The sequence below is a fragment of the Neovison vison genome, chromosome 2 (assembly GCF_020171115.1).
Source record: "Neovison vison isolate M4711 chromosome 2, ASM_NN_V1, whole genome shotgun sequence".
NCBI classification, from domain to species: domain Eukaryota; kingdom Metazoa; phylum Chordata; class Mammalia; order Carnivora; family Mustelidae; genus Neogale; species Neogale vison.
Window position 1 is genome coordinate 24,542,203 of NC_058092.1, and position 25,390 is coordinate 24,567,592.

Consider the following 25,390-nt stretch of genomic DNA (forward strand, 5'->3'; position numbering starts at 1 on the left):
AAACGGAGGGTTGATGGAGGTGGGTGGGGGATGGGCTAGCTGGGGGATGGGTATCAAGGAGGGAACCGAGCAGAAGGCCTAAATCATAGAAGATGCTTGGTAAAGGTTGGTGACTGAACAAATCACTGTCCAAAAACCACACAACTCATAGTACAGTACTAAGTGATTTTTTGCATCTTGGAGACTCTATTCTCTAAGAAGAAAGTGGTTTCCGTGGAGACGAGAGAAAGGTTTCTGATGGTTCTTTCGGTTGACGCTGCTGGGAAAAGCCATGTCACTTTGGTCTGGTAACCCCATGTCTTTTCCTCTCCAGAATGGAGATCTCCTCTCACCAGTCCCACCTCCTGCAGCAGCTGAACGAGCAGCGCAGGCAAGACGTCTTCTGTGACTGCAGCATTCTGGTGGAAGGGAAGGTCTTCAAAGCGCATCGAAATGTATTATTTGCTAGCAGTGGTTATTTCAAAATGCTCCTTTCTCAGAATTCGAAGGAGACGAGTCAGCCCACCACAGCTACCTTTCAGGCCTTCTCCCCTGACACTTTTACAGTCATCCTGGACTTCGTCTATTCTGGCAAACTCTCTCTCACGGGTCAGAACGTCATAGAAGTGATGTCAGCCGCCAGCTTCCTTCAGATGACTGATGTCATTAGCGTATGTAAGACCTTTATTAAATCTTCACTAGACATCAGTGAGAAAGAAAAAGATCGCTATTTCAGTCTCTCCGATAAAGATGCCAATTCTAACGGTATAGAACGTTCCTCCTTTTATAGCGGCGGCTGGCAAGAAGAAAGCGGTTCTCCACACTCTCACCTGAGCACAGATCAAGGAACAGGTGTCATAAGTGGGAAATCTTGGAGTAAGTATAATTACCATCCAGCCTCCCAAAGGAATACTCAACAGCCTTTGGCCAAGCATGAACAAAGGAAAGACTCCATTAAAAAGTCCAAACATTTGAGGCTGTCACAGCCTTCTGAAGTCGCTCATTATAAGTCCAGCAAACGAGAAGCACGAACCTCAGATTCTTCCAGCCACATTTCCCAATCTGAAGAACACGCACAGATTGATGCTCACATGGACTCCACGCCCGTTGGCTATCCATACGGTCCAGGATCTGATGTCACATCCAGAAGCTTTCCAGGTATCCAAAAAAAAAAAGAAAAATCAGTCCCCTCAGTGAGGTCCTAAGGCTCCTGTGCTATACAAACCAATCCTATCTCAACATGCCCTTACTTTGAAGTGTTACGGGCAGTTGAGCCAAGTGATTTTTTTTTTTAAGTCATTCTCCTCTAATCAAATTTATTTCATAAAACATGAATTTAAATTTCTAATTAAAAATAGTATTGGATAGGGGCATCTGGCTGGCTCAGTTGGTAGAGCATATAACTCCTGATCATAGGGTCATGAGTTCACACCCCACATTGGGCATGGAGCTTACTTAAAAAAAAAAATTTTTTTTAAAGAATAAATTTAATAACAGTCAAAACAATAGGGTTCTGAATTTCAAAGCCAAAGATTTTCCCAGCCTGTGTCATCAGATGATTAGATTACTGTTAAGCCCCTATAGCTCTTTTTTTTAATGGTTCAATCCCTAAGATGCATATCTTCACTTTAAATTACATATTTTTTTCCACGTATTTACTCAGGAGGAGCATTCTTATACAGAAAAGTTAAACAGAGCATTCATGCATATTTACAAAGGTTCACAGACCCAAGACTTTAAAAAACTGGACGACATCTGATTTTATTGAGACATAAAGACATAATTTAAAAACCACACGCAACCCTAAACATAACACTGTAATCCTGCATGCAACAACAACCAGAAACATCTCATTTTTATGATAGTAGTAAAATGCAGAAAGACTGTGGAGGTGTTGGTTTCAGTAATCCACCCCTTACCACCAGAAGACTATAGTAGAGAACAGGAATTGGAAATGCATGTCATGGGGTGCCTGGGTGGCTCAGTGAGTTAAGCCTCTGCCTTTGGCTCAGGTCATGATCCCGGGATCCTGGAATCAAGCCCTGCAGCCGGCTCTCTGCTCAGCGGGGAGCCTGCTTCCCTCTCTCTCTCTCTCTCTCTCTCTGCCTACTTGTGATCTCTGTCTGTCAAATAAATAAATAAAATCTTTAAAAAAAAAAAAAGAAATGCATGTCATACTGGAGGGCCTGGGTGGCTTAGTCCATTAAGCAGCCAACTCAGTTTTGGCTCAAGTCGCAATCCGCAGTTGTGGGATCGAGCCCTACATCAGACTCCATGACATCAAACTCTGTGCTCAGAGCTCAAGCTCAGTCTGCTAGAGATTCTCTCTCTCTCCTTCAGCCCCTCCCCCTGCGCTCTCTCTCTCTCAAAATAAGTAAATTTTTTAAAATTATATAAAAAAATGCATGTCATATAGTTCTGCCCCAACTAATCAGGTAGCAAACTTGCTTAATAGTTTACGTGTGAATTTAAAGGAAAATTATAAGATGAAACACCTGCAGATTATAAGATTCAGATTATATATTTAAAATTATTTTTATTTTAGGAAAATTTCAAACATATACAAAAGGAAAGAGAATAGTATAATTCATCTCCATGTACCCCTTACCCAGTTTGTACAACTTCCTACTCACTGCCAATATTGTTTCATCCGTATCGTTACTCCTCACCCCTCCCTGTATTATTTTTTAAGCAAAGAGCAGACGTCATACGTTTTCATCTATAAATATTTCAGAATGCATCCCCAAAATGTAGTCTTAAAAAAGGTAGGGTGGGGGGCTCAGTGAGTTAAGCATCCGACTCTTGATTTCAGCCCAGGTCATGATCTCAGGGTTGTGAGATCAAACCCCACATCCGATTCCAGTGCTAGGCATGGAACCTGCTTAAGATTCTTTCTCTCCCTCTGCCCCTCCACTTCCCTAAAAAAAATACCAAAACAGAATGGGACATGCGACTATTGATCTCAGGGTTGTAAGTTCAAGCCCAATGTTGGGCATGTAGCCTACTTTAAAAAAATAAAATAAAGTTGTCTTTAAAAATAAATAAATAAATAGGGGTGCCTGGGTGGCTCAGTGTGTTAAGCCTCTGCCTTCGGCTCAGGTTGTGATCTCAGGGGCCTGGGATCAAGCCCCACATCGGGCTCTCTGATCAGCAGGGAGTCTGCTTCCCCTTCTCTCTGCCTGCCTCTCTGCCTACTTGTGATCTCTGTCTGCCAAATAAATAAATAAAATCTTTTATAAATAAATAAATAAAAACACTATAATACCATAATTGTACCTAAATGGAATTAACAGTTCCTTAACATCAGTAAATAGCCAATCAGTATTCACATTTCCTCTGTTGTCATATAAATTTTTAAAAAATAATTTGATTGCAGACAATATACTTTAGAACAAGAGGCAACTGTATTTTCCCATAGTACTAACCTGAAAATATGTGAAATTGTAGCCTGTCACTGAGCTTACTGAAAGTCTTGCCAAGCTCTGACCATTGACCAAAAAAACATCAGAACAAAAATGAGAAATCTTTGTTCCACATTAAAACAGCACAAGAGTGATCTTTTCTCTGTTTGGGTTCTGTACTTTTATAATTCTAGGTTATGCAAACCTAACTTCAACAATGAACCACTGATGGGGCGCCTGGGTGGCTCAGTGGTTTAAAACCTCTGCCTTCAGCTCTGTTCGTGATCTCAGAGTCCTGGGATCGAGCCCCACATCGGGCTCTCTGCTCAGTGGGGAGCCTGCTTCCTCCTCTCTCTCTGCCTGCCTCTCTGCCTCCTTGTGATCTCTATCTGTCAAATAAATAAAATCTTTAAAAAAACAACAACAACAAAAAACAAAACAATGAACCACTGAATTTAATGGCTATTAAATTGATGAAGTTTGCCTCCAAACAAATATCTTGAGTACATGAGTTTTATTTTATTTATATTTTTCAAGTTTATATAAATATATATTTTTTTTTTTTTTTTACTAATCTCTGCACCCAACGTATGGCTCAAATCCACACCGCGGAGATCCAGAATCACGTGCTCCAATGACTGAGCCAGCCAGCCAGGTGCCCCTTGAATACATGAGTTTTAAAATAAAACATTAAATAGCCTTGGCAGTTTTTCCCCTTTGAAAGTGTTACAAGTGTACAGAAAGTAGAGGCAAGGAGATGAAAATATGTCAATAAAACACATCACTTAAAAGCTATAATATGAAATACTTTGAGGTTGTACCTCCACTTCTTTTGCTTTTGTTTTTGTCTTTTTTTTTTTAATCTCTAGTTTTAAAGTCCAGCTCTCCCTTTTTACATTTCAAATCCAGTGACTCCACAACGCAGAATGAGAGGACAAGCGCAAGGGTCTAAATTTACCCCAATGTTGTACATCTCTCAAATGCTCACGTTACCGTTCTGGACTCAGGGGTGCATGGACAATGGAGTCTTTTTTTTTTTTTTTTAAGATTATTTTTTATTTATTTGACAGTGATCACAAAGTAGGCAGAGAGGCAGGCAGAGAGAGAGGGAGGGAAGCAGGCTGCCTGCTGAGCAGAGAGCCCGATGTGGGGCTTGATCCCAGTACCCTGAGATCATGACCTGAGCCGAAGGCAGAGGCTTAACCCATGAGCCACCCAGGCATCCCTGGACAATGGAGTCTTTTTTTTTTTTCTCAAAGATTTTATTTATTTATTTGACAGACAGAGATCACAAATAGGCAGAGAGGCAGGAGGAAGCAGGCTCCCCGCTGAGCAGAGAGCCTGATGTGAGGCTTGATCCCAGGACCCTGGGATCATGACCTGAGCCGAAGGCAGAGGCTCTAAACCACTGAGCCACCCAGGTGCCCCTGGACAATGGAGTCTTGATGACATCTCTTCCTTCTCCTTTCCTCCTGCCTTTGCAAGATCCGACTCACCAACTCCTTTGGAATTCTTGATGTTAGATTGGAACTGTTGTGGTGAACTTTCCAGTGATTTAATCAAACTGTCTCCTGACAGATGATCTGCCCAGGATGCGGTTCAAGTGTCCCTACTGCACCCACGTGGTGAAGCGGAAGGCAGACCTCAAGCGCCATCTTCGCTGCCATACAGGGGAAAGACCCTACCCGTGTCAAGCCTGTGGGAAGAGATTTAGCAGGCTGGACCACCTCAGTAGCCATTTCCGCACAGTACGTACAGGACTTTTCCTCATTTTACTTCTTAAGAAACGTGCGCATTCACCTGCTTTCGGATCATCTTAATTTACTGAGGAAAATCTTTTCCTACAACTCTGCTCTGTTGGAAATGTTTCCAACCTAATGGTTTTACTTTGCACATAATGCCTCATTTAATATATATTTTCATTCTCCTTTGAGACCGTGAAGTAGGAGATACTCTTGAATATCCATTTTGTTTTCTAAATTTTTTTAAGGGTTTTATTTATTTGACAGATGGAGATCATAAGTAAGCAGAGAAGCAGGCAGAGAGAGAGGAGGAAGCAGGATCCCTGCTGAGCAGAGAGCCCGATGTAGGGCTCGATCCCAGGACCCTGGGATCATGACCCGAGCCGAAGGCAGAGGCTTTAACCCACTGAGCCACCAAGGCACCTCTGTTTTTTTTTAATTTTTATTAATTTTTTAAAAGTATCCATTTTAGTTCATTTAAAATCGAGTATGTTTTTATGTACCGGTCTCATCAAGAGCCAGAGACAATGTAAACTAAAGATATCTGGATCTCCAGGTCAGAATGACCACTGTGTGTGGCGATTCTGCGTGTCCTGGTGGTTCTCTGATGCTTACCTGGTAGGATCTCGGTCCAGTTTCTGCTGTCCATTCTCTGTCCCCTGTGCCCCTTTCAAGTCTCTATCTGTAGTCTCCTCAAGGAAGGGATCAAGGTGGGCAGTAGAGCCACTTCCACTCGGACTGGACTGTCAACAGTTGGGAAAATCTCAGCGAATTTGCTGTTCAGTGCTCTGGCGGGCTACTAAGGCAAGGACATTGGAATTACTCTGCTGTTCATCTGCGGCAAGAATGTTTTCTGAAATCTGTGTTCTATTATGCTTCTATTCCCTTTGTATCAGCCCCTTTAACTTCAAAGGACAATGGGTCACTGAGGTTGATTTCTTCATGCATTGCTCTGGACTTAATTATTTAGCAAATACAGACTGAGCACCCATGTGCCAGCCCCTTTTTTTCAGAGCTAGGTCTCCAGCAGTGGGCAAAACAGACAAAATCTCTGCCTTCCGACATCTGGGTGGCTCAGTCTGTTAAGTGTCTGCCTTTGGCTTGGGTCATGATCCCAGGGTCCTAGGATTGAGCCCCGCATCAGGCTCCCTGCTCCCTCTCCCCATTGCTTGTGCTTTCTGTCCCTCTCTCTCTCTCTTAAATGAATAAATAAAATCTTTAAACAAATCTGTGGCTTCATTAACCTTATGAAGCTAGGATTTTTTAAAATTAAAAATAACATTTTATTATTACAGAAGCAATGAATATGCATTTTAAAAGTAAAAATAAGAAAATAAAAATATTTTTACCACCAGACACTACCATTCCCCCCCCTTTTTTTTAAGATTTTAGTTCTTTATTTATCAGAGAGAGAGAGAGAGAGAGTGCAACCAGGGGGAGCAGCAGGCAGAGGGAGAAACAGGGCTCTCTGCTGAGAAAGGAACCCGATGCGGGACTTGATCCCAGGACTCTGGGATCATGACCTGAACCGAAGGCAGATGCTTAACACACTGAGCCACCCAGGCATTTTCAGATACTACCATTCTTAAGACGGTATCGCATGCATATAGATGGTTTTTGTTTTTGTTTTTACCAAATTAGATTGTACTGTTTGTGCCTGCTATCTTTATGAACAAGCTCTACCTTTCCATCTCAGTGGAAATTTTATCTAACATCCGGTTCAATTTCAAACCTCCCTGTAATCCCCCAATACCTTTTAGAGCTTGTTTGTCCAAACCAGTACCCAGTGAAGGATCCTGTACTACATCTCATTAAGTCCCTTAAATAAGTTTTTAAGAGAGCATAGTCCTCCCTGCCCCCCTTTGCATTTCCATAACACTGACTTACTGAAGATGCAGAGATAATTAACCTACCTCTCGATTTCTCTGCTTGCTTTCACAGGTGTCATTTAGCTTGTTCCTCTGTCCCCCTGCATTTTCTATAAACTGTATGTTTTTCTAAAGACTTAATGGAGGGACACCTAGGTGGCTGAGTTGGTTAAGTGTCTCCCTTAAGCTCGGGTGATGATCTCAGGGTCCTGCTGGGATTGAGCCCCTTGTCCAGCCCCTCAGTGGGCTCCCTGCTCATCCTTCTTCTTCCTCTGCCCCTCCCCCTGCTCACACACATTCTTTCTTTTTCAAATAAATAAATAAAATCTTTAAAAATAAATAAATAGGGACACCTGGGTGGCTTAGTGGGTTTGGCCTCTGTCTTCAGCTCAGGTTATGATCTCAGGGTCCTGGGATGGAGCCCCGCATTGGGCTCTAGCCCCGCATTGGGCTCTCTGCTCAGCAGGGAGCCTGCTTCTCCTTCTCTCTCTGCCTGCCTCTGCCTACTTGTGATCTCTGTCTGTCAAATAAATAAATAAAATCTTTAAAAAAATAAAAACTTTAAATTAAAAATTAAAATAAATAAAGGCTTAATGGATTCAAGGTAAATACTTTCAGCTACACTTACACATCTATACACAGCTATACTTACACATCAAGGGTAAAATTATTTCACTCATAATGTGTCACATTAAGAGACACAATATCTGGTGGACCCATCATTCATATTGTTAATGGTTGGTCACTAAAGTTAGGGTAATGAGACTGTGATCCCACCATTTTTCAGTTAAAGGTGCCACCTTGTGATTAGAAAGGAATCTGTGTGGAGCTGTTTTGGCATTATGCTACTATCCATTTCCCTATCAACCACTCATTTCATGGTATTAATATCAGTTGATAAACTCTGTCCAAACTATTAATTTTACTTGGGTTGTAGAATGATTTACTAATTTTATCATTTCTTCTACCTTATTAGCTAGAATTCTGTAAAGTAAAACTTTCCTTCATCACCTGGGACTATTCAGTTACTTTGAAATACAGTTACTACAGGAGAAACAGGATAAATATTTAATTCTTTCCCTTTAATTATCAATTTTCATTTTTTTTTTTAGATTTTTATTTTTATTTATTTGACAGACAGATCACAAGTAGGCAGAGAGGCAGGCAGAGAGAGAGAGGAGGAGGAGGCAGGCTCCCTGCTGAGCAGAGAGCCCGATGTGAGGCTCGATCCCAGGACCCTGGGATCCTGACCTGAGCCGAAGGCAGAGGCTTTAACCACTGAGCCACCCAGGTGCCCTGATTTTCAGAGTAAAGAGTTGAAATAGCAGTTTCAAATGGCAATATGAATATTTTCTGGTTTTTTTTTAATAGCATATAGTCTTATGAATTCTCATTCGTTCATTGTGTTTGGACCTACGACAGTTATTATTCTTTTTGACACTCAAATTTTCGGTTTTGTCCAGTGAGGACAACTTGAAGCTATTTCTTGCATCCCTTTGTCATAACTCCGGTAAATATTCAAGATGGCCTTATTCTCTGGCCCTCAAATTTCCCTAGGCTCACCTTGTATTTTCCCTGGAAAATACAGTCGCAAACCTGGAATCAGCCATTTCTCAAAAAATGAGAATGGGGAGTAAAATTAGAAACCAAACTTTGGATACCTGGAGTGCTCACTACTCATCGTTACTAAGGGGTCATTCCTCTTAGATTATTTCAGTGGATAGAGCTAGAAGATTTTTAAATAGTGGGTTGTGGTGATATTTTCAATTTTTTTTTTTGTATTTTCAAGTTTAACATTATAGTGTTTCACTTAATTTCTTTGACTTAGTAACTGTATTGGAATTGAGGGGATGGGGGATAAATACAAATCTGCCAGAACTTTCTAAGAAAACACCACCACATAGAATACTCATAATATTACTATCTCGGCAACAATAAGGGCACATTCAAGTTGTGTAGTTTTGATATTTACTGATTAATATCTCAACAGTTAAGCAGAAAATAATAACTATACTATATTTTCTTAGATATTTTACCAGACCGCATTAGTTTTCTGGTTTTTTTTCTTTTCGCTATTTGTGTTTGGTGGCCTACTTCCATATTGTTCTAATTTTATCTAAATGAATATGCCATAAATAGTAATTCAACAGTATAAAATTAATTGTAATGGTTTTTGAGTAGAACCCATAATCTGCTGACAGCTGTTTAAAAAGTTGTTTATTAGTAACTGTAATTATGTAGTTATTCATCAGTTGCAAATTTTTCCCAAAGCATTTCACACATAGTAACTCGTTTGGTCCTCACGACCTGAGTTGTATTCTCATTAGTAAGGTGGAAGTATGCAGAGATAGTATTAGATACATGGCAGAAGTACCACAGTTGTTGTTATGACCAGTTTCCATTTTGATTGGCAGCCTTCCATTCTGTTTGGGTGCTGTCCATATCTTACTAGTTGTTAAATATTTTGCCTATGGAGGTGACTGGGAGCTCATGGGGCACCTCTGTGGCTTAGTCATTGAGCGTCTGCCTTTGGCTCAGGTCATGATCCCAAGGTCCTCTGATTGAGCCCCGCATTGGGCTCCCTGCTGGGCGGGCAGCCTGCTTCTCCCTCTCCCACTCCCCTTGCTTGTGTTCCTGCTCTCGCTGTGTGTCTCTCTCTCAAAAAAAAAAAAAAAAAAAAAAAAAAAAAACCTTTAAATAAATAAATAAATAAATATTTTGCCTGTTACCCTGGAAGCAGGTTTATATTGTTTTCAATTACTTGCCTCGAAATACATGGCTAGTAAATGACAAAAGCAGGGCTAGAGCCTAAACCTTCCTGTTCTTACTTTAGTTCTCTTTATACAGGATCTTTCATTGATAGAAGTGGCAAGTAATCCTTCTATCCAAAAATAGATTCTGGTGGGGAACCTGGGTGGCTCAGTCGATTAAGTGTCTGCCTCCGGCTAAGGTCGTGATCCCAGAGTCCTGGGATCAAGCCCCACATAGGTCTCCCTGCTCAGCAGAGAGCCTGCTACTCCCTCTCCCTGTGCCTGCCACTCTGCCGACTTGTGCGCTCGCTCTCTCTCTCTCTCTCTCTCTCTCTGTCAAATAAATAAATAAATAATCTTTTAAAAAAAAAAAACCTCAAAAATAGGTTCTGATAAACAAATTTTGGACAATAGATTTTTCTTTCTGTAGCTGGTAGCAACAAATTAAGATGAAATGAGGTTTCTCCCTTGCCAGAATAAAGGTATATAAAGTCCTTAGAATAGTACATGTGATATATTTAGTGTTTGCAATTATTATTTTTCTGGGACGGTGTCCCTTGTTACCTCAGATATCAAAATACTGTTGGATTAAAGGATAGGTGAGATTATTAAGCGTGTTTTATTAAACATGACAATGTTATATCCATCTATATGATGGATGGTGGGTTTTGTTTTGTTTTGTCTTATTTTGAGAAAGGTGGTGTTTTATTTGTGATGTCAATTTATCACCAAAACCTGTGGTCTTTTTCTAAAAATTAGATGTAAATTTAATATTAGCGCTTGGCTTTGGACATCTTAAGTTTGTAAACTGGAACCTAGATATCGAAATGTTCTGCTTTCGAAAAATCCTTTTTTTATAACTATTTAAATCTCTACACAGATTCACCAGGCATGCAAATTAATCTGCAGGAAATGCAAACGCCACGTGACTGATCTAACAGGGCAAGTGGTCCAGGAAGGAACCAGGCGCTACAGACTCTGTAATGAGTGCCTCGCTGAGGTGGGCATAGACAGCCTCCCCATTGATCTGGACGCCGAACAGCATCTTATGTCCCCATCAGATGGAGATAAAGATTCCAGATGGCACTTGAGTGAAGACGAGAACAGATCGTACGTGGAGATCGTAGAGGATGGGTCTGCCGATCTGGTCATACAACAGGTTGACGATAGTGAAGAAGAAGAAGAGAAGGAAATAAAGCCCAACATTAGGTAGCTAACGTGCGAACCAACAGAGCTAGCATGTCTGCAACTTACGCTGACTTCCTGTATCTCTCTCTTTCCGTGGTCAGAGTCTGGCTCACAAAGGCATCAGACTGACATTAAGGTGATGGCCTAATAGAACTTGCATGCTTTCCGAACAGGTCATGGTACCCATTCTGAACTTTGTTGCCCTAAAATGTGTTGCTGCACTGGAAAGAAAGACCCAGCTTGAGTTGGCATGATGGATGAACAATTAATCCTCTTCCTTTTATTACAGAGATACATTTTTTCTTTTAATATTGAAAGATCTACTTAGCAAACTTTTCTCAAAGAAAATATTTTAAATAAATTTACCACAACCAAACTTTATGTAAGATAATTTCAAGGTGTTTCAAAAACACAAACTCTACCAATATTGAATTTTCACAGGGAACCAAGGAAGAGCACATTTAAGGGTCTGGCACCCTTCCCTGGCTGAATTATAAGTCTTTCTATTAATTTCAGATCTAATTTAATTTCAGATCTAAAACAACCTTTCAGTATCCCAATATCCTAGATATTGTTTTAGGAGTATGGCAGACGACAAATCTAAAATGTGTGAAACTGTTCATAGTTGAACTTTTTGTCATTAAGGTAAAGATGACCCTTGTGTAGTCATATTGTTTAAAAACAAAAACCTAAAATAGAGGAAGACCAGAGATTACATACAGACATCATCTTCTAAAGCAGGAAACAAATACTGCCTAAAAGTTAAGGTAGTTTGTGAAGATCTGTCAGTATAATTCTCTTCCTCTCTAAAGGAAAACAAGCAAACAAACAAACAAACAAAAAATGATGAACAAGATAATTAGAGGTTACAAGTTCTTAAGAGTAGTTTCTAACATTTATTGTTCTGCTATATTATTTCTAACGTGCTCTCTCACACATTTTCTCACTTAATCAGCAAGGGAGATATTACTGTCTCTAATTTACAAGTGAGGAGATTAATCAGAAAGTTGAAGTGGTGGGACTGGGGATTCAGGTCTTGATTTTAAACAACCTTCTTTCAACTGTCCCCATATTGTCTCCTGAAATGGTGAAAAATTGAAGTCAAACCTCACCAATCTGCAGTAATCAGAAAAAAAGCCTATTAGAATTAGAAAGCACGAAAGAAGAACTTAATAAGCTTCAAGAACACATAATAACTTGGATTAGAGTTACCTAAGAGTGTTCACTGATGTCCCTCCAGTGTCCACTGACATGTTTTTAATGTCAAGTTATTTATATGTACATGTTATATATAACACTCTTTGAACAAGTTATTTCTTACATGCTTTAAGCATTTTTCTTATCTTGTTTATATCATTTTTCAAAACAAACTTTCCTCCTAAGACATAAAGTTGTGTTTAAACCCTGCCCCTGTAAGGGGTGCCTGGCTGCAACTGTTGATCTTGGGAGTAGTTAAGTTTGAACCCAGCTTGGGTGTAGAGATTACCTAAAAACAAAAAACAAAACAAAACAAAAAAACTTTAAAATAAAATAAACTCCTCCCCTTTATGAATTATGAAACATTCTAAAAGTACAGTTCAATCAGAGAAGCATTATTTTAGTTCTGAAGTTAAAATCTGAATCCTGGAAAAATCGACTTACTGAAGGTTGCTTCAGATTATTACACTTAAGCTTGATATAACTTAATTTTGATAGAGGCTCCATGTATTATACCGTATTTCTAAATGTCTTGATGTCCCTCAAAATGATACTTTCCATTTTATTTTTTCTCTTAATTACTGATTGTCCTTGATACTGACTGGAGGGCTAAAATGGTTAATTTCTAAAACCTTTCTTACAAATAGATGAGTAACCATTTGTTTTTGTTTTATGGTACTTAATGCTGAGACCTTTCCAAGATTCCCCTGATGGTAAATTTCCAGTTGCTTCAAGACTAGATGGCATGCACCAAGTTTACTGTTCTCCCAACATGACTGGTCCCAAATCAGGAGTCTTCACAATTAAACTGTATCCAAATGAGGGAGGGAAGCACTTGTCATTCCTTAATCTCACCAGATGGTAACATCTTTTAAAATTGTTATCTAATGTTTAGTCCTTGGAGCCAATAGGAAAAATGAGTGATTGGAGCTTTATTCATGAGAATGAAGTAATGCATGTATTATGCTCTAACGCACTTTAGTCTGTGATCTAAATGTTCTCTTAACGCTTCTGCATGCAAACATCAGCATGGATGTCAGCCAAGTCCACGGAACACACTGCCACCAGCACCTGTACAGCCTTACCTGAAATAATGCTTTCTCGTTGTTTATAACAAGCATCAAGCTCTCCCACAAAACAGCTATCAAGTTCATCAGACTAGACAGCGTATCTGTTCTACCATTTTAGTATCATAAAAGAAGAACATTTGTGACATTTGTAAGCTGTAAATAATAACTCCAGTTATCATATCATATGTATCTAAGACATTAGACACCGATTCTTTCCTAGAGTGAGACTGTCCATTAATGGTTTCTGCGAAAACAAAATTCTTTGGCTTTTAACTGTGGGAAAATGTTACATGGGGGTATAATCTGTTAATATAAGCTTTATTTATGCCAAGGATTTTTTTTTTTAATATTAGCAAAATAGTGGGAGTTCGTTAGAACAAAGTTTGCTCTTACAGTAATGCTGCTTATCAGCTTCTGAATGCCCTTCTAACCCTGGTCCTCAAGAGTGTGTGGTGATGGGAAGAAATTTTGCAAAATAAAACAACATTGCAATCATGCCTAGCAGCTGCAGAAAACAAAAAGAACAAGATCACTGTTTGAAGAGGTTTCTTTTGCCCAAGAAACCCTTTCTTCAAAAGAATGGTTTCAGGGAGAAGCTCACCATTTAAGGGAAAAACTCTAAAATCAGAGCTACTCTAGTTATAGCTTCCACTGAGCTTCACCAGACACCTCTGCAGAGCTCAGGAAGGCAGCGCTGGAAACCTTGGAACCGGGGAGCTTTTTGAATTCCCTTTGAGCACTGGGCCCTCGATTCATTACCTCTATTACTGTGCTTACAACCTGGTAATCAGAGGGTCTCCTAGAGGAACAGATCACATCCGTAGTCTATACAATGATCATTCTATAGTTATCTTGTCTCAAGACTTTTTCGAAAAACATATTTTTCAACAATGTATTTTTGAGTAATGGAATCAAAACATAGTAACTGCTTTTATGCTACCAAGTTACTGCTTAATGGATGAAGAAAGTTTGGTGTGTCACTTAGTTCAGAGCTCAGAACTGAATTCATCAGAGTTATTTTGCAAAGTCATGCTAAGATACATTGAAATTTCCACTCATATTGGATATATATATATATATATATATCCTAAATTAATTAATACTGTGGAAATTTAATACTATGAAAAATCACTAAAAGCAATATAGTATAAGATGTATTTAACTGCGAAGGGTGATAATAGGTACTGGAGGACCAAACTTTAGATTATAAATGGAAAGTTCTATGTTATTTTATATTAGAGTGGACCAGTATTACTATTTATCATTTATATAGCATTTTATATTTGCAAAGTATTTAATAATTTTTATGTTATTCTTTACATATCTGTGAAATAGGACAGTTATCTCACATGACAGGTAAAGAAACTGAGGCACAGAATGGTAAAGCAACCTCTCTAAGGCAACCCAGTGAAATAATGGCAAATATAGGGATTAGGATGGTCAGATTTTCTCGAATCCTAGAGTATCAGCTGAATTCACTGAGGTGTGTTGTGTGTTACCCTATTTTATAAGATGCCTTTATACAAATAATAGTCAATTGTCTTCAAGTTGACGTCATTGTATGTGGATAAATCCTATACAGAATAAATATTATGTAAAGGGTATGACTTTAGTTATAAGAGTTTTAATGAAAAAATTCAGGTTATCACAGAAACAGCACTATTTAGCCAACGGCTTTATATATTGTGAAGTATAATTAATGTTTTATTTTGATGTAGGAGTTCCTTAACTATTCATGCTAATAGAGCCATGAATAGACCAGAAAAGTGAAATCCACAGAGGATCTATCAACTTCACCTTCTACATGTTAGTCTTTTCCCAGAATTTGTATTCATACCAACAATAGGTCAAATATATTAATAAGCAATAAACCACACACCAGAGAAGCCAGCGGCCTCTTAACTTTTCATGGCTTTTTCATACTGAAATAGCATGATATACACTTTTCTCCATCTTTCCCCCACACACACACCCGTTTCAAAAGCTATTGGAAACTTACCACCTTTAGATTGGAAACCAGTGACCAAGGTAATGCCAGTCACCTCCACCTTTGGTCTTGATTAGATCATTTACAAACATTATTAAAGGGAATACAACTTATAAAGGACATCTAAGAATTTATTATACTTTGCTTTGCTCCTTCAGATTTCTAGATACATGAATTCTTTATATAGTTCCTTGATTTTTCCTGTTGGGAAAATCTTTTAATTCCTTGTTGATATTATTTACAACTGCTTCATTTCTTCACTAAAGAGTAACTTATTTTTATTCAGAGGAAATGAACATTTCTGCCCAGACCATAGTTCTCAGCCTTGGCTGCACATTAGAGTCACTTGTGGAGCTTTTAAAAATACAGATGCCTTGGGGTGCCTGGGTGGCTCAGTTGGTTGGGTGACTGCCTTAGCCTGGGTCATGATCCCAGAGTCCTAGTATGGCTCCCCTGGTCAGGCTCCCTGCCGAGTGGGTGAGTCTGCTTCCCCTTCTCCCTCTGCCCCTCCCCCTTCTCATGTTCACTTCTCTATAAAATAAATAGAAATACAGATGCCTAGGCAAATCACAATCTTTGGCAGATGGGGCCTGGATGAAGTATTTTTTATAAACCTTCCCAATGTCTTTTGTGCAAAACACGTCCTCTCTTCAAGGCTGTCTTCCTCATACAGATGCTATGAGGGGCATTCAGACCAGTTGACCTTCCAGTTTACTGGTCCTCAACCTTAGGAACATATTAATTTTTGTGAAATGTCAAGATACTGTATATGTTCCCTTATTTAAAGTTTTTATTGGGATAAATAATGACACTAAATTATTGGGTAGTCTTAAATAGCCCATTTTTACTTTGGGATACATTTGGATTTTACTTGATTATGGGTATTGCATCCTGGGAATTCACACAGAACTTCACATTACTAAGACCTGCATCAGGAATAGGTGGCTGAAATATTATATCCTGAAATTTTACAAGCTTTAATGTTTCCTTTGTTTTTAAAGAAAGAACCAGAACACACTCTAAGCACTATGGAACTTCATTGCCACACATTCGAATTCCATCTATGAATTGAGTTAAATCATTTTTTTAAAGATTTTATTTATTTTATTTGACAGATAGAGATCACAAGTAGGCAGAGAGGCAGGCAGAGAGAGAGGGAGGAGGAAGCAGGCTCCCTGCTGAGCAGAGAGCCCCATGCCGGCTGGATCCCCGGACCCTGGGATCACCACCTGAGCCGAAGGCAGAGGCTTTAACCCACTGAGCCACCCAGGCACCCCTAAATCATTTTTTTTTGTTATTTATTTATTTGACAGAGATCACAAGTAGGCAGAGAGGCAGGCAGAGAGAGAGAGGAGGAAGCAGGCTCCCTGCTGAGCAGAGAGCCTGATGTGGGACTCGATCCCAGGACCCTGAGATCATGACCTGAGCCGAAGGCAGCGGCTTAACCCACTGAGCCACCCAGGCGCCCCCCAAATCATTTTTTATTCAAGTTAAATGTATATGGGAGAGGTAGGACTCCATACTAAGATGTGTTATTTAAAGAAGGCAGAGGACAAATTTGGAAATAAAAGTAAAATTCTTCCTTCTAAGTTTTGCCATTAATTTTTTTTTTTTTTTTTTAAATAAAGTGCCTTTGAGTAGAGTACCATCCTCATTCCCACCTTCAAGGTTGGGCTTGCAATTTAAACAGGATAGGCCTACCCCTCGGCAGCATTGTACACACAAACATTCCCCAGCTTAGTCTACAAAAAAGTTTCACCCAGTAGCAAAGTGGCACTTTTCTTGCATAGTTCAAAAAGACTAAATGCTGAAATTAAATATAAATAGACAATGTGCTTTTGTTGGGTATTTGAGTTGACGTAAAACTTTTTTTTTTTTATCTCTGGAGGAAAAAAAATCCACGAGGAACACAGCAGTGGAAAGCGGTGCCTCTGAGCACCGGCACTTAGATGCTCCAGTATTATCCCCCCCCACCATAGTCATCCGCGCCATTTATTTGAGCTCAGGTGGGTGAACCGCGTGGCTTTCTATCTTCTTTTCAGGAAAGACTACAGGTAGCAGTGAGTAGTAGGAACCTCCCTTTTCCTTTTCAGTCCTGTTTCCCCCCAAAACTACTGTTTCTGGGGGAGCCTGGGTGGCTCAGTGGGTTGAGCCTCTGCCTTCAGCTCAGGCCATGATCTCTGGGTCCTGGGATCGAGCCCCGCATTGGGCTCTCTGCTCAGTGTGGAGCCTGCTTCCCCCTCTCTGCCTGTCTCTCTGCCTACCTGTGATCTCTGTCTGTCAAATAAATAAATAAATAAAATCCTAAAAAATAAACAAACTACTTTTCCTGGAAAGTAGACCACATCTTGACCTCGAGAGAGGCCCCGACCTACCAGACACCCCAAGGCTAGATTCTCAGGGGAGGGGGAGGACAGAAAAGTCTGCCGTGCAAAGTGGGTGCCCAACTGAAGAGCTGCATTTGCCGAGTGTCTAACTGGATCCCAGTCCTCCTAGGTAGGCATTCCCGCCGGACCCATTTGGTGCCTGCAGGCCTGGTGAGGACCCAGAGGGGGTCCTAGGAAACCAGCCAAGAGGGTCCCTGGCTACTCCCAATCTAGAAATCTAACTCTAGGCAGCAGGAGGTGGAAGAGTTTATTGAAGCTATAGAGAGTGTGCAGGCACAGAGTGTCTGGGAGACTCGGAAGAGAAGAGAGCCCTGGTCTTGGCTTGGGGTCTGGTGTCGGGTCCTCGCAGGCATCCGTGAACCCTGGAACAAAGACGAGGGTCCAGGTGTTACTCCTTAGAGCCAGGGGTCTCGGCAAGAACAGAGGCAGGCAAAGGAACAAAAAGTAAATTTTATGGAGTGCTTCAGTGTCCCCATCAGAGGAGGAAACAGGCTTGAGAAATTGAATGACCCCGGAGCCACCCTGGCAGACGGCCGGGCGGGGATTTGAGTCCATGCGATGGGACACCCCCAGGTGCCTCAAATCGTGGCCAGGCCAGGGTCACAACTTCCGGCTACCATACTGCGGTGTCTGCGACAGAGCGCTTCACTGCGTCTTGCGTCCGCGACCTTCACACCCAAGCAGCCGACACCCCCACACAGCAGAGCCCAGGGCGCCTCGCCAGCCTAGGGGCTTGGAGAGGCGGGCCTTGGCGGCCAATGAGAGTCTCAAGCGCTACCGGGCGTCGGGACTCCAGCCAATAGGAGCCGGGCAATGACGCCCGAGGCGGGGCCGGGACCCACTGCTGGCCAGACCTCCAGCCACTCCAGAACGTCCCGCGGGTCAGACTCTGCCCGGACCCTGCTGAGGTGCTCAAGTTTGTCCAGCGAGCCTGCCCCTTCTACTTTCTTTCTTTGCTCCTCTTCCCTACTCAACCCCTGCTTTCTTTTTAGGAGGTCCAGCTCTTTTAAGAGAAATACTGAGTTGGGTACCTAGGTGGCTCAGTGGGTTAGGCCTCTGCCTTGGGCTCAGGTCGTGATCCCAGGGTCTTGGGATCAAACCCCTCACCCTTCGGGCTCTCCGCTCAGTAGGGAGCCTGCTTCCTCCTCTCTCTCTGCCCGCCTCTCTGCCTACTTGTGATCTGTGTCTGTCAAATAAATAAATAAAATCTTTAAAAAGAAACAAACTAACACTGAGCAACAAACCTTTTAAAATGCCAGCCCTGTGGGATAGGACTATTACGGCAGATGAAAAAGAAGCCTTAGAGTGAAAAGAGTTGGCCAAGGCCAGAACTGGGAAGTTTCCCGAAGGAAGCTGGAAGCAGAGCTTCACGTTCCTACTTTTTTTTTTTTTTTTTTTTTAAAGATTCTATTTATTTGGAGCACCTGGGTGGCTCAGTGGGTTAAAGCCTCTGCCTTCGGCTCGGGTCATGATCCCAGAGTCCTGCGATCGAGCCCCACATCAGGCTCTCTGCTCTGCAGCGAGCCTGCTTCCCCCTCTCTCTGTCTGCTTCTCTACCTACTTGTGATCTCTGTCAGTCAAATAAATAAATCTTTAAAAATAAAAAAAAAAAGATTCTATTTATTTGAGGGAGAGAGAGAGTAGGCAGAGATGCAGGCAGAGAGAGAGAGGAGGAAGCAGGTTCCCCACCGAGCAGAAAGCCCCATGCGGGGCTCAATCCTAGGACCCTGGGATCATGACCCAAGCCGAAGGCAGAGGCTTTAACCCACTGAGCCACCCAGGCGCCCCCATTCCTGCTTTTATGTAAATATTGGAAGGTTAGGCATTTAAAATGACTTAGGGAACCCCTGTCACGTGCAAGGCAGAGGAATTAAATGAAATGAGCAGAAGAACTTTACATTCCACGTGGGGAGACCTACCTATGGCCAATAATGATGTGACTGAGGTAGAAAGTACCAAGGGCTAAAAGCACATCCATTTGTTCACCCAACAGTTATCTTAACATCTATAATTTGCAGCCACTTCCAAGCACACAGATTCCTAGATGGAATTTAGACAAATAATTTATGGGGGGAGAGAATCATGTTTATTTTGTTTTTACACAAAAATGAATATATATAAGAAAAATCTTCATTCATCCCAACATACAAATAACATCTGCTGATTTTAAAAGAAAAGATGATTTTGAGCGATTCCTCGAATGGAAAGGACATCTAATTAAGAGACACAAGAGAAAAGAGGATTGATCAACATAACTAAGGAATGAGTACAGGGAATGGAAGTGTAAGACGAACCAAAGACAGCTGCAGCCTGGGGAGGGGGAGGCCAAGGGCTCTATACATAGAAATAAGAAATATGGAATTTGGATATGAAAACATGACATTAAGGATCTCCTCCTAAGGAGCATGGCGCCAGGAGCTTTGGAATCCAGGAAGACTTGGATTAAGTGTCACTGAAACAGACCACTGAAGATAGAAAGTTCAAATAAGGTACATATTATAACCAGAAGCCAGTTCCCTTCCTTAAGGAACAACTTAAAAGAGGAGTTGTGACTTCATATAATGACTTAAGGAGCTTTATGCAGCAATGTATCCAAATATTTAGAACATGGTGTAAGTATTTCTTTGGAATGGAGGTAACCCAGTAAAGCTGGGAACAAGCAGGTGGGATGAATCCAAATAGCTTCTGAAAGGTAAATTTCCAGTCATTTTGGAAAAGGACAGGATTGGGACATCTGGATGGAAATGTCTAGATTGCTCAGTCGTCTGCCTTTGGCTCAGGTCCTGATCCCAGGGTCCTGGGATCAAGTCCTACATCAGGCTCCCTGCTCAGTGGGAAGCCTGGTTCTTCCTCTCCCTCTGCTCCTCCCCCTGCTTGTGTTCCCCTCTCTTGCTGTCTCTGTCAAATAAATAAGTAAAATCTTTTAAAGAGAGAGAGAAAGAAAGAAAAAGGACAGGATTGGCGGGTAAGAATCTGGGCAACAGAATAGACAGAATAGACAATTTTCTGTTCTTAAAGAACAGAAAGTAGTTTAATGGTTGCCTAGGAGTGGGAGGTGAGGACTGAATGCTTAAGACGGTAGCAGGTTTCTTCTGGAGGCGAAAATGTTTTAAAATTGATGGTGATGATGGTTGCACAACTGTGAATATACACTAAAAACCATTGACATGTACATTTTCAGTGAGTGAATTGTATGGTGTATGAACTACATCTCACTGAAGTTGTTATAAAAACAGTTAAGGTAAAAAGTCAAAGAACTGGTGAGTTATGTGAACTTAGCTAGTGGTTGAGGGCAGGCTGCTCTGGTCCCAAGAGGGCTCTGAAGGGGCCAGGGGAACCAAGATAAAGGCAGAGAGAAAGTTGCCCAAACTTCTTCATCTCCCCTCTCATTACATCCTCGAATGTATCTACTGTGAGCTACAAGGGGATCAGGAAGGGACAAAGGGGTGGGAGCTCGTTAGAAGGGCAACCAGTTTGGCATCAAGCGATGGGCGCAGTTGATGGAAGGTTTGGGCTCAGATCAAGATGGATGCTCAACTCCCATGTGGAAGAAAGAAAACTAGATTATTAACAGGAAAAACTTGGAGCAGAGAAGCAGGAAAGGAAAGGAAGTCTAAACAGAAGAGGGAAGAAGTAGAAAGAAGTGGCTTTTTTGCCGTTCTTCATAAACACAGACCTTAGCAGAATAGCACTGGCCAGCAAGGTTGTCTCTCAGCTGGCTGCAGCCTCTACCTGAACACTGTGGACATTTTTTTTTTTTTTTTAATAAGGAGAAAGAGTAAGGGAGCTGTTAGCATTTATGCTTGTCAAAGTAATACTAGCCTTTACCCCTCACTGATAGAGCATTTATTATGTGTCCTGTGCCGTCCTAAGAGCTCCATGTGTATACATTTATTTAATCCTCTCCACAATGCTACAAGTACTATCATCATCACTTAAAATGAAGAAATTAAGGCACAGAGTGGTAAAGCAGTGTTTCCAAAGTGGACAGTTAATAAATGGCAGAACCAGGACTTGACCTCAGTGATATGGCTCATTTGTGTTCTTAACCACTACACACCCCAAGTCCTCAAAATAATGTTACCACAGTCGTTTAAATTCCAAAGTGACTCCTTTTTCTTCATTTACAAAAGAAGTTTCTTAACTATCATAGCAGTGCCGGAGCGCAGCAGCCTGGTCTGACAGTCATTGTCCTTCCCATTTGAGAGTTGAGGAGACTAAGCCTCAGAGAGGTTAAGGAAATTTCCCAGAGTCCTATAGTTCATGAATGACAGGGTCAGCATTGGAATCCAACTCTAACGTATTCACCATTTATATTTGGAAGTTTAAATAACACACATGGGGGAGGTGCCTGGGTGGCTCAGTGGGTTAAGCCTCTGCCTTCAGCTCAGGTCATGATCTCGGGGTCCTGGGATCGAGCCCCGCATTGGGCTCTCTGCTCAGCGGGGAGCCTGCTTCCCTCCTCTCTCTGCCTGCCTCTCTGCCTACTTGTGATCTCTGTCAAATAGATAAATAAAATCTTTAAAAAAATAAAAATAAAAAACACACATCGGGGAGCCTGGATGGCTCAGTCAATGAAGCATCAGACTCTTGATCTCTCAGGGTTGTGAGTTCAAGCCCCACATGGAGCCTACTTCAAAACAAACAAACACCACACACATAGAGTTGTGTATTTATTTGGCAGTGGGAAGAAACAACAGAAATCCACTATTCTTTATTGTCTTGTCCTATGAAACTAATGTTTCTACAGTTCAAGTGTTTCTGGGGCACCTGGGTGGCTCAGCTGGTTAAGTATCCAACTCTTGGTTTTGGTTCAGGTCATGATCTCAGGGTCGTGAGATCCAGTCCTGTGTTAGGCCCCATGCTCAGCAGAGAGTCTGCTTGTCCCTCCCTACCCCTCTGCTCCTTCCTCGGCCTCAAATAAGTAAATCTTTAAAAAAAAAAAAAAAAGGTTTTTGCTTAATAGCATTAGCTTTTGAACTTTCTTTTAAAAAAGATTTTATTTATTTGACAGAGAGAGAGAGATCAGAAGTAAAGAGGCGGGGCGCCTGGGTGGCTCAGTGGGTTGAAGCCTCTGCCTTCTACTCAGGTCATGATCCTCAAGTCCTGGGATCGAGCCCCGCATCGGGCTCTCTGCTCCACAGGGAGCCTGCTTCCCCTTCTCTCTCTGCCTGCCTCTCTGCCTACTTGTGATCTCTGTCTGTCAAGTGAATAAATAAAATCTTTAAAAAAAAAAGAAGTAAAGAGGCAGGCAGAGAGAGGGGGGGAAGCAGGCTCCCCACTGAGCAGAGAGCCTGATGCGGGGCTCGGTCCCAGGACCCTGGGATCATGACCTGAGCCAAAGGCAGAGGCTTAACCCACTGAGCCACCCAGGCGCCCTAGCTTTTGAACTTTTAGAGTGTCAAATAAAATGGCACAATCTTTGTCAGTCATCCTCTTTTGAGTTGTATCTTACAAATATCACCCAATATATATACACAGTGGAATACTATGCAGCTGTCAAGGGAAACAAAATCTTGCCACTTGCAATGACGTGGATGGAACTAGAGGGGATTATGCTAAGCAAAATAAGTCAATCAGAGAAAGACAATTATGATATGATCTCTCTGATATGAGGCATTTGAGAGGCAGAGCAGGGGGTTGTGGGGGGTAGGGAGGGAAAAAATGAAACAAGATGGGATCGGGAGGGAGACAAACTATTACTCTTCATCTCACAAAACAGGGTTGCTGGGGGGTAGGGGGTTAGGGGTAGAGTGGTTGGGTTATGGACATTGGGGAGGATATGTGCTATGGTTAGTGCTGTGAAATGTGTAAGCCTGATTGATTCACAGATCTGTACCCCTCGAGCTAATAACACATTATATGTTTAAAAAAACAAAACAACAACAAAGATCACCCAAACATGAAGTGTTTCCTTACACATAAAACCTAACAGCTGCTATACTAACCTCACAGGATTTTTACCTGGATCAAAAAAACAACAAAACATAAATGTCATTTGTTATATATTAAAGGATGTTTTATGAAGACAATGAAAAAAGTCCCATATCTGCCCCTTAACAGCCAGGTAGTTTTAGGTGTTACTAATTTCCATATTCATAAAATGCAGGATAAATGCACTACATATAGAAATACTGGAAAGACAAAAAAGAAATAAATACTGGAAGGACAAATGGGCAACACACTGAAAGCACTTGGGAATAGTTTCTACAGATGAACCCAGGATATGCGTTTATGACAAAAGGACTATGTTGGCCTTTTTTCTAAGAGTACTTTCTTGTATGTTTGGAATTTGACATTGTTCATTTTATAGGTCACAAAATAAAAACCATTCACAGTACATTTGATGGGAAACATTGACAAAGTACTATAGTCACTAAATTCTGTGGATGTTTGCTCTGGAAGGAGCTTTTGGAGGATATGTTTTCCAGTTTTCTGGTTTCTTAGGTGAAGAAATAACTCTCAATTTGGAAATCCTCAAGCCTTCTGAAGCTCAGACTTCAGAAATGGGGAGGGAGGCAGAACTCTAGTGCACTTGGTGCATATGCCCCACTAAATTGCTCTTTTCCCACACTTTTTGAACATTCTCTTCCAAAGCCCAAGTGGTAATAGCAAGATAGAGAATTGGCAAGAGTGGTCGTAGGAACACATAACCACTTACCCCACTTGGAGGGAGAGGCACCAATGAGAAAAGGTCACCATGTCATGATGACTTTTCTTGGAAAGCCACTGCCATCATGGGACACGCTGCCATACTAATGACAAAGGTCGTCTGATTGGAGTGAATGAGAAGATGTTGATGGTGTGATTTGGAGCTTTTAGGTTAAAAAACCAAAAACTGTTCCAGTAACAGAAAACTTCTTATGCTCAGCTCAGTTGTTTATAATTCAGTATTACAGGATCACAGAAACTTAGAACTGGAAAGGAATTAAGGAATCACTAGCACTCCTAATAGATGAGGAAGTAGGTCCAAGGTTAGACAGCAGAGTGAGGGCTAGGAAGAAGCTTGCCACGTGTACTCTTGTAGATCTGCTCAAGGAGCTGACCCGCAGGCTCTGCCTGAACTGATGTAGCTCCAAGATGCTTACTTAGCCCAGGGCCCATTAGGTAGTGACTGGCCATCTATGCCACATGGGAGCGCTCCTTCTGTTCAGGGACACAAGGCTAGCAAACACTTAGCAATTATAAAATTAAGACAGCAGATCTTTAAACCTAACCAGGGACATGTAGTTTAAAGACTGTGAAGGTTGGAATGGCTAGGGAAGCTTCGAGAAAATGTGACTTGAGCTGTGCCTTAAAAAAATTTTTTTTAAAGATTTAATTTATTTATGTGAGAGAGAATGAGTGAGAGAGAGCATGAGAGAGGAGAAGGTCAGAGGGAGAAGCCGACTCCCCAAGGAGTTGGGAGCCCGATGCGGGACTCAATCCTGGAAGTCCAGGATCATGACCTGAGCCGAAGGCAGTCGCTCAACCAACTGAGCCACCCAGGCGCCCTTGAGCTCTGCTGACCAGCTTTCTGACCTGTGGACAAGATTCAGCCCACCCACAACTTGTTTGTACTCCACTGTGATGACCCATAGTGGTTTTTAGGTTTTTTTCCCCTAGCTCAGGAGCATTCATATGAAAATCCCAATTTTAGAGTGTCATGTAAACTGCAACACTAGGCCTATATTCACATTAGCAATAAGGGCAAGAGTTGAGAGGCAGTTGTCCCCTTAACCCCGGCATAAATGCTCAGCTCAACACCCACGGTTTGTACCCATTACCCCTCTTCCTCCTTGGGCAGTGAATGTGCTCTTCATGTTTTGGGAAATGGGAAAC

General features: G+C 41.5%; 1 protein-coding gene across 8 annotated transcripts in view; it reads left to right on the top strand.

Annotated features, from left to right (window-relative positions):
• Window positions 1-14,272, top strand: part of ZBTB8A (zinc finger and BTB domain containing 8A) — a 65,173-nt gene extending 50,901 nt beyond the window's left edge. For all 8 annotated transcript variants that reach the window (XM_044237694.1, XM_044237698.1, XM_044237692.1 and 5 more), the window contains 3 exons: window positions 314-1,137; window positions 4,959-5,128; window positions 10,621-14,272. In XM_044237694.1, the coding sequence (XP_044093629.1) occupies window positions 314-1,137; window positions 4,959-5,128; window positions 10,621-10,953 (1,327 nt within the window). In that variant the 3' untranslated portion in view covers window positions 10,954-14,272. The remainder of the gene's footprint in view (window positions 1-313; window positions 1,138-4,958; window positions 5,129-10,620) is intronic.
• The last annotated feature ends 11,118 nt before the right edge of the window (window positions 14,273-25,390 follow it).